This window comes from Takifugu flavidus, chromosome 8 (assembly GCF_003711565.1).
Source record: "Takifugu flavidus isolate HTHZ2018 chromosome 8, ASM371156v2, whole genome shotgun sequence".
Lineage (NCBI taxonomy): Eukaryota > Metazoa > Chordata > Actinopteri > Tetraodontiformes > Tetraodontidae > Takifugu > Takifugu flavidus.
This window is the reverse complement of record NC_079527.1, coordinates 11,426,064-11,441,348: the sequence shown is the minus strand read 5'-3', so window position 1 is coordinate 11,441,348 and position 15,285 is coordinate 11,426,064. Positions and strand designations below refer to the sequence as shown.

At 43.5% G+C, this 15,285-nt stretch overlaps 2 protein-coding genes across 2 annotated transcripts; both read left to right on the top strand.

Moving 5' to 3' along the window:
* Positions 1 to 1,686: 1,686 nt before the first annotated feature.
* LOC130530067 (cytosolic sulfotransferase 3-like) lies at positions 1,687 to 4,763 on the top strand. The gene is made up of 8 exons (XM_057040938.1): positions 1,687 to 2,325; positions 2,559 to 2,694; positions 2,770 to 2,898; positions 2,984 to 3,084; positions 3,227 to 3,353; positions 3,437 to 3,534; positions 3,600 to 3,774; positions 3,846 to 4,763. The coding sequence occupies exons 1-8, from the start codon at positions 2,305 to 2,307 to the stop codon at positions 3,953 to 3,955; spliced, it is 897 nt and encodes a 298-aa protein (XP_056896918.1). The 5' UTR covers positions 1,687 to 2,304; the 3' UTR covers positions 3,956 to 4,763.
* A 3,348-nt stretch (positions 4,764 to 8,111) lies between these two features.
* LOC130530063 (cytosolic sulfotransferase 3-like) lies at positions 8,112 to 10,159 on the top strand. Its single transcript, XM_057040934.1, has 9 exons — positions 8,112 to 8,156; positions 8,261 to 8,379; positions 8,624 to 8,759; positions 8,835 to 8,963; positions 9,050 to 9,150; positions 9,287 to 9,413; positions 9,497 to 9,594; positions 9,661 to 9,835; positions 9,907 to 10,159. Exons 2-9 carry the CDS (start codon positions 8,287 to 8,289, stop codon positions 10,014 to 10,016), a joined length of 969 nt encoding a protein of 322 aa, XP_056896914.1. The 5' UTR covers positions 8,112 to 8,156; positions 8,261 to 8,286; the 3' UTR covers positions 10,017 to 10,159.
* Positions 10,160 to 15,285: the final 5,126 nt, after the last annotated feature.

Below are 15,285 nucleotides of genomic sequence, written 5' to 3'. Positions count from 1 at the left end.
TCCAAACCCTGGATGTTCACGGGTGCAGTGTGAGAAGCCTTCCTACTGAAGTCGATCACCACCTCCTTTGTCTTGCTGGTGTTGATGCGCAGATGGTTCAGTTCACACCAGGCAACAAAGTTGGTGATGACCTCCCTGTACTCCAGTTCGTTCCCCTCAGACACACGTCCAACGATGGCTGTATCATCGGAGAACTTCTGGAGGTGGCAGCTGTCCGAGTTGTGGCTGAAGTCCGATGAGTAGAGAGTGAAGAGGAAGGGAGAGAGAACTGTACCCTGCAGTGCCCCCATGCTGCAGACTACCATGTCGGACTCACAGTCACGGAGCCTCACGTACTGTTGGTGAGGTAGTCGGTGGTCCAGGCAGCCAGGTGACAATCGACTCCGGCTCCCTCCATCTTCCCTCTCAGCAATGATGGCTGGATTGTGTTGAAGGCACTGGAGAAATCAAAGAACATGACTCTCACAGTGCTCCCAGTGCCCTCTAGGTGTGAGAGTGACCGGTGCAGCAGGTAGATGACAGCGTCATCCACACCAATGCCCGGTCCATATGCAAACTGTAGAGGGTCCATCTTGCTGTCCACCAGCTGTCGGAGGTGGGTGAGAACGATCCTCTTCATGGTCTTCATCAGGTGAGAGGTTTAAGCCACTGGCCGGAAGTGGTTGGGCTCCCTGGCGTGCGCAGTCTTCGGAACCGGAACCACACATGATGTTTTCCACAGTAGTGGAACTCTCTCCAGACTGAATACTCCACAGAGCTGATCTGCACAGTCCTTGAGTAGTCTGGAGTTGATGCCATCAGGCCCAGTAGCTTTCCTTGTCTTGGTCCTCCTCAGCTCCTTCCTCACCTGATCAGCTGTAATGGAGAGGCGAGGTGTGACTCCTGGTGGGTGAGGATGGGGGTTGGACTGTGAGGGTTGATCTGGCAGGGGGTGGAGGGAGGTGGGATGGTGTGAGGAGAGAGCTGCCGGTGCCGGAGGTGTTACGGGGGGAGAGGGGGGATGGTGATGTGACAGCACAGTGCGCGACAATATATGCGGTCCCCTTCAATTGCACTTTTTTTTATCCAAACAATGATTGAATGTAAGCATAAAAAGACTAAATTACAATGGATCATCATCAAAAATGGCATTTCTCTCTGAGGAACTTGATTTAATCCTTGTTGTTGTATTAACAGTTCAAATATTTCATGTTGAGGATTCTGAAAAGGAACTATCAAAATCAGATTTTTATTCATTTCTATTGCATAACCAGCTTCGTCCATCAAATCCTGTATTCTAATCTTTGACTATAATGACTCTGTTCCAAGGCCTGCCACTAATGTATTGTTAGCCCATACCTTTTAAAAACCTACCTACCCACCTACACATTAACATCCTACACTGCCCCCACTTCGGTGGTTGACTGCCCTCAGCAACTTAAGCACCCATGACAAAGTCTCTGAGGTGTTGGGGAAGCTGGGGATGTCAATGTGCTGTCTCAAAAGGTCTAGTGATGGTTTCAAAAGATGGACTGGGTGAATGGTTGTGTTGGTCCTCAGACCTCGCCTTGTCCTCAGACCTGGGTAAGGGATGGTAGGGTGTAAGCTGGTTGTGAAGGAGCATCACCACCCGATTACTTTTGACAGCCACACCCTGTATGTCACATCCAAGAATCTCTCATACAACCATCGTCTCATCAGTTTAGGGGAAAAGCCCTTCTTTCTATAATCCCACATTTGCACCCCAGGGTCAAAGAACTGCCCTAAACCCACTGTTGTAACCCAGCATGAGAGACAGCTTTTATTGGGGCTAAGGGTTGAACGTCCACCCACAACTACAGTTCACACCAACATTCTTGATCACATTGATAGAGGGTTCAGTCTCTCTTAAACATTTCTTCAGCAATAAATATATTAGTACTCATTATGCGGAAACAACTGATTAAGGAAACATTCTGCATGGAAAATTGTACAAATTATTTTTTTTCCTTTGCTGCTTGTCCCCCAAATATACTGCACTTTGGAGTAAAAGTAACAGGAGCAACCTTGAAATAAAGTGTATGCATAAAATGAATACAAGATTAAAGTGTCGCCAAAAAAAATCCCGATTCCCAGTTCTGGACCCGGATCATGGTTGGACATCAGGAGAAAATGTAAATTATGAATTTGCTTTAAAAGGGTTAATGCCAACTTGATCAGAGAAGAAAGTAATGATTGAGCTTGAAAGGGGAAGGGAAAGAGGAGGAGCTGTGCTCGAAATGTGGAATTGAAGTGAACAAAATTGTTTCAAGTTATTCAACAGAGACTAAAGCAGAAGAATGTAAAATGTCTGCAGATCCTGCTAAGGTGGGTCATGATCATGTCATTCACTCCAATGTGCAGTTCATGGAGCATTGGTAGAAATGTCAGGATGGATAACGAAAGGCTGCAGTTTGAACATTTTCTAATCTCTCAATTTCAGGTTTTATCATTTACATTTGACTTTGATACAAACAGTAGTGATGAACACTGCATTTCCCTCCTCTAGAATCCTCCTCGAAACAAATATTTTTTAATTTTCTTTTTTATAAAAAAAAAAGGGGGTGCCCGTTCGAGCAGAACTCTTTGACTTCCACGGAGTGCCTATGATCCACTACTTGACATCCAACTGGGAGAAGGTTCAAAGCTTTCAGGCAAGACCAGACGATATCCTTGTTGCCACGTACCCTAAAGCAGGTTGGTGTATGCAGAGAGTCTGTTTACAAGGTAACCCTGTGTTTAAACGTGATGATTTTATGTTCACCACCCCAGGAACAACATGGGTTTCCTACATCCTCGACCTGCTGTACTTTGGCCAGACTTCCCCAGAGCGTCAAACATCTACTCCCATCTATGAGAGAGTTCCCTATTTGGAGAGCTCCTTTCCCAACCTGGATTCAGGTTGAACAGATGTCCATGTTAATGAGTTCAACACTGTAAACAGGCAATACTTGTTAATCGTCTTATTTATTTGTTCCCTGTTCAGGAATTGAGCTGCTGGAGAAGCTTCCAACCTCCCCACGAATAATTAAAACTCATTTTCCAGTTCAGTTTGTGCCAAAATCCTTTTGGGAGCAGAACTGTAAGGTGGGGAAATTATCTGTTTCGTTGTATTTTATTTTGTTACACAGTCTTTAAAGGTGTGAAAGCCGAACTACCTGTGGATTATTACCTAAACCTCTCACAGCCAAGGATGTGATTCATTATAAACATTGTCCTCTCTGTGCAGATCATTTATGTGGCTCGTAATGCCAATGACAACATGGTGTCATATTTTCACATGGATCTCATGACGTTGACGTTGCCAGATCCTGGAGACTGGAACACCTATTTCCAAAGATTCATGCAAGGACAGTGTATGTATGGAATGACCTTTCACCTCTGTACTGGAGCAGAGTGGCTTATATTTGAACCATCAGATGTGTCTCTTTGTTTATAGTGATGTATGGATCCTGGTATGACCATGTGAACGGCTGGTGGAAGAAGAAACAGAGTTACGCAAACATCCACTACATGTTTTATGAGGATATGATAGAGGTAATTGAGGGAATATATTTAAATATTGCAAATCTCCCTTCTTAAACATTCTCTTTCTTCTTTAGGATACAGGAAGAGAAATCAACAAACTCTGCAACTTTCTTGGTTTATCTCCTTCAGAGCAGATAAACACACAGATTTTAGGCAAGGTTAACTTTGATAGCATGAAAAACAACGACATGGTCAACTATTCTACTGACAAAGACATGGATTTCACAATTTCACGCTTCATGAGAAAAGGTATCTAAAATGGTTTAACCCAGTAAAGATGGTTGATGAGTGAGTCTAAACATGTGACTGTGGCTCTGCAGGGAAGGTTGGGGACTGGAAGAACCATTTCACCGTGGCTCAGAACGAAGAGTTTGATGAAGACTTCAAGAAGAAGATCAACCCTGCTCTTATCTTTCGCACCAACATCTGACCTGGAATGATCTTATGGACTATAAAGTCTGACAGATAAATGTTTTTCTCTGAACCAACTGAACATTTTAACAAATCCGAATTGTGGTGTCTGTATTATGTGTCTGTGTGAGTCATCTATATCGACTCACAAGAATACATTATTTTCAAGTTTGCGTTCACGCTTCTTTTTGCATATCAACCATGTCATTCAACACATTTCTGCTGACACCTGTTTTCAGACCTACACTTGTCAGCTGTAAACTGCTGCAAGTTAATCATTATCACATTTTACAACCTCTAAACTTAATCAAGTTTCGTAATGAAATTTTTTCCACACTTCTGACTCTGGTGATTAATCTCAGCCCCTCAGATATATACTTGTATGCTTATATTTTCTGCGAGTGGGGACTTTTGATCCTTTTGTATTTTTTGTCTAGTTGAAATTCAGTCAGTGTGAATCACTTTGCCATGTGAGGGAAACATGTATGTTCCTGGGCAATGTTCCCCCAGAGCATCAAATAAGGGCAGCCTTGGTGACGAAAGGGTCACTGCAGTGGAACTATTGTTATACAGCACAAGGTTGTTTGCCTGTTTGACACTGTACACTGTATGGCACCATATTTTATTTCAGATTTTCAACAATTTGAAGAGTTTTAATGTTTTGTCTTTCAGTGCTGTCTTTCACTCTGCATATTCAGTTACAAGCATAGATTTCTTAAAGATGTTCCTGGTTGCGACGGTCTTCACAGACGTCACTTTCCACTCTGCCCATTTCATACCATGGGAATAAATATGCCTTTCTGTTTGGCACAGTTTGATCACACTAACTGGGCCATTTTCATGATTTTCGTTATATCATGTTATATGATACAAACTACTACATAGACAACAGAATGTTCTATTACAACGGATCTGTTACGATGAGAAGAAATGCAAAGAAGGTTTCCTTTTATGGTATTGTTTCAGAATAGTTGATGGGTACGTTTTAAAAACATCTGCATTTTCATTTCTTTTTTAACTTTGACCATAGAATATAACTTATTTATCATTGTGTCGGGTAGCTCCGATTGTGCAAATGTGTCCCATTAGTGAGGGAAAAGAAACAGAATGGAACCAGTGTTATGTACTTGCATTCATCTACAGGAACACTAAACTTTGGAATGATTGTGATATTTTACTGCAGGTGAGCCGCTTATTACAGCACTGCAGCCTCAGAGGAGGCGGCACGTGCTCCCTTTTCTGTCTTCACTGGGAGAAAACGAAAAATATTTTGTATTTCTATCAATCTTTGCATACAGCATATTGTGAAGTTATATCATGCGACAAATATAGTATATCTTCAATGTCAATTAAAAAAAACATCGACCATATCACGATGCGCATAGAACATTTATTAAACAAAGCTGCCTTATCACATTTAAATGCTATGTCAAAGACTGTCCAGTAGATGTCGCCAAACCAGCGTGTTTTATTTATTTTGAACTCTGCTGGAGGTTATGAGATAAAAGGCGTTTATGACGTTTCGAGTAATTTTGCTCACAAATGAGTTTAAATGACATTTTCAGGAAATGTCGATGGCGGGCAAAGGAACTGATGGTTTTGGTGATATTTCGGATCGTGGAATGACATATGCTTGTCCAAAGATCAAAGATGTGTGCTTTCAATAATAAACCAACCCACTACGTTATGTAACTTTGTGTTACTAGTGCATTTACCTACTCTACACTATGGCGTAAGTTACAATATGTGGAACATTGACCTGCTTAGCGGTGATCTGCGCTGTCAGTGTTTTTTTCCCCCCCAGAGCTGTTTCTTGTAGACAGTTCATCATTTTGTTGACATATTGTGGACCTTTGCTTGTTTGCAAGCGAGGTGGGACTGAGAGTAGTTCTTCAAAAGGGGGGTGTGACAAAGAGGGAAAAAAAAGGTGGAGACCTCTAAAAAGAACATATGGATTGACTCTGCTTATGCAATACCAGGAAGCTGACTGAGCTTGAAGCTCACATCTGGAACAACAGTTTCAAGTTGTTCAACAGAGAATCCAGACTGAATACTCCACAGAGCTGATCTGCACAGTCCTTGAGTAGTCTGGAGTCTGGAGAAGACCAGCGGTCTTCTCTGGCCAGTATCCGTACTTGGCTGTCCTCGAAGGAGTGCCCACTCTCCTTTAGATGTAAGTGGACTGCTGAATCCGGACCCGAAGAGGTGGCGCGTCTGTGTTGTGCCATTCTTCTGTGGAGAGGTTGTTGTTGTAAGGTTGTAAGGATACTGGCCAGAGAAGACCGCTGGTTTGAAAGGGAAGTCAAGGAAGCTATCCATGTCAAATTGGAAAAACCATCCTTAAACAGAGGTGGTGGCCTGAGGCGCTTCCTATCACCCACATACAATGCAGTCCTCCATTCCTACCGACAGCAAAACAAACATTCACACCATTCCAGGAGACCCAGTGACTCACCACCATGTGATCCAGCAGACAAAGGGGAGACACCTCAACAGAAACTAGGTGAACGACCCGACCAACGACCCTGCTAATGACTCTCAGGTGACCACCCAGATCATTAGCATGCAAATGGTCCACAGGGGCTATATATTTTCAAGCTCTCTCCCCAGCGATTTCAGAACTGAAGAAGCCTTCTGGATAGAAGGCGAAACGTTTTCAAGAGAAGAAACCCAGTCCAGTTGACAGAGAAAACTACCTTGGATACAAATGCTTGAAGTTATAGTAATAACACACTGTCCCAATGCATGCTGGGAATTTCTTATTGTAGCACAAAAGGACGTAGGTTGGACAAATTCTAGAGCTAGATAGAAAAGTCCAAACACAAAAGGCAAAGAGTAAGTTCATGTAAGCTTTAGAGAGCAAACAAAGGGAAAGTGTCACTTCCTGCTCTTCCACTCTCGTGCTGAGGTGGAAAATTCCACTCACTCTGCCAGGCCCCTGCTCCACACCCATCTGATCAGTTCATCATTGTCACATGTTGCTCCATCTTCGGCCTATTTAAGCCACTCTTGGACATTAACGCCTTGCCAGATTGTTATTGCTCCATGCCTGACTTTCCAACATAAAGTTTGATTTGACCTATTGGTTTTGACCCTGCGTGCCTTGAATAAAGCTGTTTGTTAAAACTGTCCGGAACTGGCGTGTTGCAAGTGGATCCCACCACATCGGTGTCAGGAAACATTCGTTTTTATATGTTCTGACCACCCAGGTGAGGTGAAAGTAGGAGCGTAGACTGAGAGAGAGTAGGAACGTAGACTGCCCGGTAAATCGAGAGCTTCACCTTGTGGCAAAGCTCTCTCTACACCGACTGCATAACTCTAGAAGCTGCACCGATCCCTCTAACAGTCTCACGCTCCACCCTTTCCTCACTCGTGAACAAGACCCCAGGATACATGAACTCCTCCACCTGAGGCAGAACTTCTGCACCAACCAGGAGTGGGCAAACCACCCTTTTCCCGTCGAGAACCATGGCCTCGGATTTGGAGGTGCTAATTTTCATCCCAGCTGCTTCACACTCGGAAGCCAACTGCACCAGTACATCCTGGAGGTCCTGGTTTAAGGAGACCAACAGGACAACATCATCTGCCAAAAGCAAAGATGAAATCCTGTGGTTCCCAAACCAGACTACCTCTGGCCCTTGGCTCTGCCTAGAATTTTATAGGTTGCATTAAAGCTTCAAACACCATAGAAAACAGGTTAATTTCCAGGTTGTCTTGCAAAAGAACGGGGGTGCCAGATTCCAAAGAATATATGTTCTTGGCATAATATATATGTAAAAAGTTGAAAGTTGATATCATCCATGTGAAAGTTTTTTATATGCAGTAAAGTTCCCTGTTAATAGGTCACCAAAACCATATGTCCAATATCATATCGTTATCACTGAGACTTGGACTTCCACTGACAGCTGCCGTTCATACCAACATTCTCAATCACATTACTAGAGGTTTCAGTCTTTCTTAAACATTTCTTCAGCAATAAATATATGATTTGTTTGTTCGTAATTTTGCCTACAAAACTCTTAAAGGAAACAATCTGAATAGGAAATTATATAATTGATCTTTTCTTTTGTTGCTTGTCCCCCAAATATATTTGAGCTTGATTTTGGGAAGGGAAAGAGGAGGAGCTGGGCTAGAAATGTGGAACTGAACTGAACAAATAACTTTGAGATATTCAAGAGAATCCATCATAGGAACACACATTATCAGGAGGTCTTGATACGGTAGGTCTTTGACTTGTTGAAACGCAACATGCAGTTCATACAGTTACTTGTTGGAAATGTGTCGATGTCTAAATCTATTTCTCCATCAACTGTGTCTCGAACAGCTGGATTGACTCTAACAAGAAGCTGAATGGGCCTGAAGCTCACATCCGGAACAACAGTTTCAAGTTATTCAACAGAGACTAAAGCAGAAGAACAGAAAATGTCTGCAGATCCTGCTAAGGTGGGTCATGATCATGTCATTCACTCCAATGTGCAGTTCATGCAGCAATGGTAGAAATGTCAGGATGGATAACGAAAGGCTGCAGTTTGAACATTTTCTAATCTCTCAATTTCGGGTTTTATTTCTTCATTTACATTTGACTTTGATACAAACAGTAGTGATGAACACTGCATTTCCCTCCTCTAGAATCCTCCTCGAAACAAATGTTTTTTAATTTTCTTTTTTATAAAAAAAATAAATAAAGGAGGTGCCCGTTCGAGCAGAACTCTTTGACTTCCACGGAGTGCCGATGATCCATTACTTGACATCCAACTGGGAGAAGGTTCAAAGCTTTCAGGCAAGACCAGACGATATCCTTGTTGCCACGTACCCTAAAGCAGGTTGGTGTATGCAGAGAGTCTGTTTACAAGGTAACCCTGTGTTTAAACGTGATGATTTTATGTTCACCACCCCAGGAACAACATGGGTTTCCTACATCCTCGACCTGCTGTACTTTGGCCAGACTTCCCCAGAGCGTCAAACATCCATTCCCATTTATGAGAGAGTTCCCTTCTTGGAGAGCTTTTTTCCCAACCTGGATTCAGGTTGAACAGATGTCCATGTTAATGAGTTCAACACTGTAAACAGGCAATATTTATTAATCATCTTATTTTTTTTGTTCCCTGTTAAGGAACTGAGCTGCTGGAGAAGCTTCCAACCTCCCCACGAATAATTAAAACTCATTTTCCAGTTCAGTTTGTGCCAAAATCCTTTTGGGAGCAGAACTGTAAGGTGGGGAAATGATCTGTTTTGTTGTATTTTATTTTGTTACACAGTCTTTAAAGATGTGAAAGCCAAACTACCTGTGGATTATTACCTAAACCTCTCACAGACAAGGTTCATTGGCAACATTGTCCTCCATGTACAGATCATTTATGTGGCTCGTAACGCCAAAGACAACATGGTGTCATATTTTCACATGGATCGCATGACGTTGACATTTCCAGATCCTGGAGACTGGAACACCTATTTCCAAAGATTCATGCAAGGACAGAGTATGTATGGAATGACCTTTCACCTCTGTACTGAAGCAGAGCGGCTCATATTTGAACCATCAGATGTGTCTCTTTGTTTATAGTGCTGTATGGATCCTGGTATGACCATGTGAACGGCTGGTGGAAGAAGAAACAGAGTTACGCAAACATCCACTACATGTTTTATGAAGATATGATAGAGGTAATTGAGTGAATATGTTTAAATATTGCAAATCTCCCTTCTTAAACTTTCTCTTTTCTTCTTTAGGATACAGGAAGAGAAATCAACAAACTCTGCAAGTTTCTTGGTTTATCTCCTTCAGAGCAGATAAACACACAGATTTTAGGCAAGGTTAACTTTGATAGCATGAAAAACAACGACATGGTCAACTATTCTACTGACACAGACATGGATTTCACAATTTCACGCTTCATGAGAAAAGGTATCTAAATTGGTTTAACCCAGTAAAGATGGTTGATGAGTGAGTCTAAACATGTGACTGTGGCTCTGCAGGGAAGGTTGGGGACTGGAAGAACCATTTCACTGTGGCTCAGAATGAAGAGTTTGATGAAGACTACAAGAAGAAGATCAACCCTGCTCTTATCTTCCGCACCGACGTCTGACCAGGAATGATCTTATGGACTTTAAAGTCTGACAAATAAATGTTTTTCTCTGAACCAAATGAACATTTTAACAAATCAAAGTTGTAGTTGTGTCCGTGTCTGTGTGAGTCACCCAGACTCATAAGGATACATTCTTTTCAAGTTTGCGTTCATGCTTCTCTTTGCATATCAACCATGTCATTCGATCATCACTGCCCTGTTTTCAGACCTTGTACAGTAATTAACTGTAAATTAATGCAAGGTAATCATTAACTGGCATTTGACTGCAACTTGTTCGCAGCTACACATAAAACCAGCTCACAAACTGTAAAGTTTATCAAGTTTCATAATTAAGTTCGTTACACACTTCTGACCAAATCAGAGCTGTCCACACCAAAGGCAATCCAGCCGTGGCCCAAAAGCAGTCCTGTGTTGTATGAACCCAGAGACATGCTTGACCCTAATCCCCTTGCTGCATGGTTTGTCCTGATGATGAATGACTTATAAGCAGACAGCATTAGCAGGGAGAGGTAAAATGGCATGTAATTGAAATGGGATGATGAAGTTAAATTTGAAGTACAGCCTTCTAAAGGTACAGTAGGCTGGCACTCATCCCACCTACACCCCAACATCCTACACTGTCCCCACTTAGGTGGTTAACTTCCCTCATCAACTCATACACCCACAACAAAGTGTGACAGCTCTGTCGTGCCTCACTGTTGTCGGGGCTGGCTGGAAGAGCAATTCCCTGGCTGACCTGCAGGGGGAGTGCCAAGCGTTTCCAGTCGACCCAGCATGTTCACCTGCTCACCTGTGGCCCATCTGCTGGGATTGGCTGCCTGACGGGACCAGGTAAAAACCTGTCTGGAGAGCGTCGAGGAGGGCCCCCTCTCGTCCTATCTGGTGTGCTGCAGTGGAGTTCGTCAGATGAGCCCGGAGCTTGTCACGGCCGCAGGAGTTTGGAGTTTCCCTCTTTGTGACTATTTGGACTTTTCTGTTTTATATTCCACTGGGTTCTTTAATAAATGTTATGTTGGGTTGAAAATCCTCATCGTTGGTCTCCCCATTTGTATGTCATGGCTACCTTGAGCCAAGTATTCGTGACATATGGGGGCTCGTCCGAAGCTGTGAAGTTGGATCGTGGTTTGTGCATGTTGGTGGGTACGCTTTGAAGGTAAAGTGGGGAGTACCCGATCATTGAGTACGGCGTGCGTAATACGCTTGGGTAGCTCATAAATCAGCTGCTTTGTTTTGGGGAAGACCGATTTTGAGATTATTGGCAAAAATCCTTAGTTGAGGGGGTATAAAAAGCAAGTGAAAGCTCTTGATTTGAAAGCTGACTAGGTTGAGATTACGAGTGGTTTAAAAAGTAGCGATCTCACTGGAGAGTTCCCTGTGGTAGGCTGTAGTGCGCTTTTGCGCTGTTTGTTATTTTAGTTTGTTGTTTTTGCACTGCGGCCTGGGTGGAAGACACAATCGTGGTTTAAGGTTTCCCGCAGTCTAGGAGGCCTGATTCCATTGGTGCGCGTGTTTAAAAATTTCTGCTCTGGGGCTGAGTGCGAAGACTAGGGTTGAGTTTAGAGGGGGACGGGTTAGATACGGGGATCTCTCCATAGCGCATCTGTAATCTCTTATTGATAGCCTGCGGTTGAATTCTTTGTTTCAGTACTTTTGTGAACGTATACATAGGCTAAACAATGAATGACTATGATACCTTTATTTCGGCTCCATCAGAAAGGTTATTGAGAGCGCTTACGAGAAACCAACTGTTTGACGTAGTAAACCATTATGGTATTGATTTGTCTATTCCCAAAAGTTCTAAGAAGGAGGAGCTGTGTGAATTTATTTTACAAGCTTTAATGGAGAGACAATTTTGCAGGAGACAACCCAACAGGAGGCTGTAGCTCCTAAGATGACTCTGTGGGATGGCTCCGATTTAACATTTGAGCAACGCAAAGAGTTGTTGTTACTGCAGAGAGAGCAGATGATTTTGGAACACGAACAGCAAATGCGAAAACAGAAATTGGAGTTACAAGCAAGAGAAAGCGAAAGATTACTAGAGTACGAACATTTAAAATGTCAGGAAAGAAGCAGAGAGCAGCATAGCCTTTTTCAGATGGTCAAGTTCCTTCCTAATTTCAACGAGCGTGACCCTGATGTGTTTTTTTCTCTTTTCGAACATGTTCTCGCTGATCGAGGCTGGACTGATACTGATCGAGTGCTGCTGCTCCAAAAGGTCCTGGTAGGTAAAGGGCAGGAGGCATTCGTGGCGTTGTCTCCATCTGAGAAGCTGTCCTACCAGTGCGTAAAAGCAGCGGTACTAAAAGCGTATGAGCTTATACCGGAGCATTACCGTCAGAGATTTCGAACATGGAAAAAAAAGACGAGAAACAAACACATGTTGATGTGGCAAGAGAACTTATCAGTTTATGTAATCGATGGTGTACAGCTGTGGGCGTAAAAACATTCCAGGAGCTTTTTGATCTGGTCGTTCTGGAACAGTTTAAAAACATTGTGCCTGAGCGAATCGCAACATACATAAATGAACATCAAATTAAAACTGCAGCAGCGCAAGCGGCTGTATTAGCTGATGAGTTTGTTTTGACTCACAAATCTTTTCGGGATACGTCACAGCGCGATTATGTGCGTCGGGAGCGCACTGAGAATGAGTTTGGTAGGCTTGATCGATCGTCTCCGGTAAAATCCGACTTTAAAAATATATCACGGCAAGTGGCTGAAACAGACAATAAGTGTCGTTATTGCTATGAAGTCGGACATTGGAAAAGGGATTGTCCTGTCCTTAACTCTCGCATTCGGAATTCCAATAGGCCTCGTTTTCCTAAGCCTGTGGGGTGCACTGGTTCTCTCCAAAGCAAGCGCGTTGCCAAGGCAGTGTTGCCCTCCGACAACCGAGAGGCTTTGGATAAAAATGATTATTCTCCATTCATCACGCAAGGCACCGTGTCTTTAGTTGGCGATACCAATAAAGTTAAAGTGAACATTTTGAGGGACACAGGCTCTGCAACAACCCTCATTCGGGAGGATGTGTTAAATTTTTCTGATGTGTCTGATACTGGTGCAAGAGTCTTAATTCGTGGCATTGACTTGCAACCATTTTCTGCTCCATTGCACAAAATAGAATTAACGTCGGGCTTTGTCAATGGAACGGTGGTGATGGCGGTGCATAAAGATCTGCCGGTGGAGGGGGTGGATATATTGTTGGGGAATAATTTGGCAGGCGGAAGAGTTTGGCCTGAGTCTCCACCACCTCCCGTTGTTAATGTGACTCCGAGTTCTTCCCTCGAATTTGATGAGTGCGCGCAAGAATTTCCTTCAGTTTTTACGAGCTGTGCGCTGACGCGCGCAAAGGCTAAGATAGAAGCGGAGCGCAAACCTCCTCGAAAGGAGCCCATCGCTTTTGTGCCAGTCCTTCCGCCATCTCTACATCGTGATGACGTAGTTGCCGCGCAAAAAGAGGACCTAGCCTCTCCGAATTGTGGGCGAGTGTTACAGGTGAAGGGAGCAGTGAGAGTGCTTACAGAGTCCATAATGGCCTATTGCTGCGTGAGTGGTCGCCACCTGCACACCGTGATGTGGCAGGTCCGGTAATGCAGGTGGTGGTTCCAAAAAAGCTACGTGATTTGGTCTTGAAAACAGCACATGGTGATGTGGCAGGTCACTTTGGCGTAAATAAAACATATTTGCGTATTCTGGAGCATTTTTACTGGCCAAAAATTAAGCGCGATGTGTCTGCATTTATTAAGTCCTGTCATATTTGTCAGATTGCAGGCAAACCAAATGAGAAAATTAAACCTGCGCCCCTTCAGCCTATTCAACCGGTTGAGGCACCATTTCATTATTTAGTTATCGACTGTGTTGGGCCTTTGCCTCCGTCCAAATCAGGCAATGCCTATCTGTTCACTGTAATGTGCCAAACGACACGCTATCCTGCAGCGTATCCAATGAGGTCTATCACTACAAAATCCATTTTTAAAGCTTTGTCTCATTTTATTTCATATTTTGGTATACCCAAAATAGTCCAGAGTGACAGAGGTTCCAATTTTATGTCGAAGGCCTTTTCTGAGGCATTGAAAAAGTTACGGGTTAAGCATAATATAAGCAGTGCTTATCACCCCCAAAGCCAAGGCGTATTGGAGCGCTATCATGCGTCTCTCAAATCACTATTAAAAGCCTATAGCCTTGAGTTAAAGAGAGGTTGGGAAGAGGGACTCCCTTGGTTAATGCTGGCGGCGAGGGGAGTGGTCCAGGAAAGCACAGGGTTTAGTCCTAACGAACTTGTATTTGGACATAAAGTGCGTGACCAAATGTCAGTTTTGATGGGTGATTTGGATCCATCGGAACAACCAGGCGATGTGGCGGATTATGTCTCTGGGTTTCGGAGGAAATTGTTCCTAGCATGGAAGATGGCTAGTAGTAATCTCACTGCGGCGCAAAAGAAAATGAAACACAGGTTTGACAGCAAGCTGAGATGCGTATGTTCAGTCCTGGGGATCGAGTGCTTGCTTTGCTGCCTATTCCTGGCTCGCCGTTTGAGGCGCGGTTTTCAGGTCCGTACACTATTAAGCGCAAAACGTCTGACACAGATTACCTTTTGGCTACTCCGGACCGCAGGCGGTCCACGCAACTGTGTCACGTGAACCTTCTCAAGCCCTACTATGACAGAGGTTGGGAGAAGGCAGTGGCATTAGCAGCTGAAGGGGTCCCGTCTCTTCAGGTGGCAGATGAAGATGACGTGGTTGCCCCAGATGAGGCTGTGTTATTGGGAAGGTTAGATAATTCAAGGCAACTCGCTGAATTAGACAAATCTTTGAGTCATTTGAGCAGTGAGCATAGCGAGGAAATAAAATCCCTAATTTCTGAATTTTCTTCTTTATTCACTGACAAATTGTCCTGTACTGATTTGTTGGAACACGACATTGACGTTGGAGACGCACGCCCAATCCGACAGCGTTTCTATAGTTTCACCGGAGAAAAATAAAATATTAGAAGAAAGTGTACAGTATTTGCTCTCCAATGGCTTAGCCGAGCCTTCATTTTCCAGTTGGGCATCACCATGTCTACTTGTTCGAAAGCCCGATCTTTCTTATCGCTTCTGTACGGACTACAGAAAGGTAAATGCGGTCACTAAACCTGACTCGTTCCCCTCCCGAGAATAATAGATGACTGTGTAGACCAGGTGGGGGCGGCCAGGTACGTGAGCAAATTCGATTTGATCAAGGGCTATTACCAGATAGGGTTAACACCACGCGCACAAGAAATTTCCGCATTC

Coding starts and splice junctions, on each gene's coding strand:
- LOC130530063 (XM_057040934.1), top strand. CDS start 8,287: ATGGGCCTGAAGCTCACATCCGGAACAACAGTTTCAAGTTATTCAACA. Junction 8,380..8,623: donor TGTCTGCAGATCCTGCTAAG/GTGGGTCATGAT, acceptor AAATAAATAAAG/GAGGTGCCCGTTCGAGCAGA. Junction 8,760..8,834: donor TGCCACGTACCCTAAAGCAG/GTTGGTGTATGC, acceptor TCACCACCCCAG/GAACAACATGGGTTTCCTAC.
- LOC130530067 (XM_057040938.1), top strand. CDS start 2,305: ATGTCTGCAGATCCTGCTAAG. Junction 3,354..3,436: donor AAGATTCATGCAAGGACAGT/GTATGTATGGAA, acceptor CTTTGTTTATAG/TGATGTATGGATCCTGGTAT. Junction 3,775..3,845: donor TTCACGCTTCATGAGAAAAG/GTATCTAAAATG, acceptor GTGGCTCTGCAG/GGAAGGTTGGGGACTGGAAG.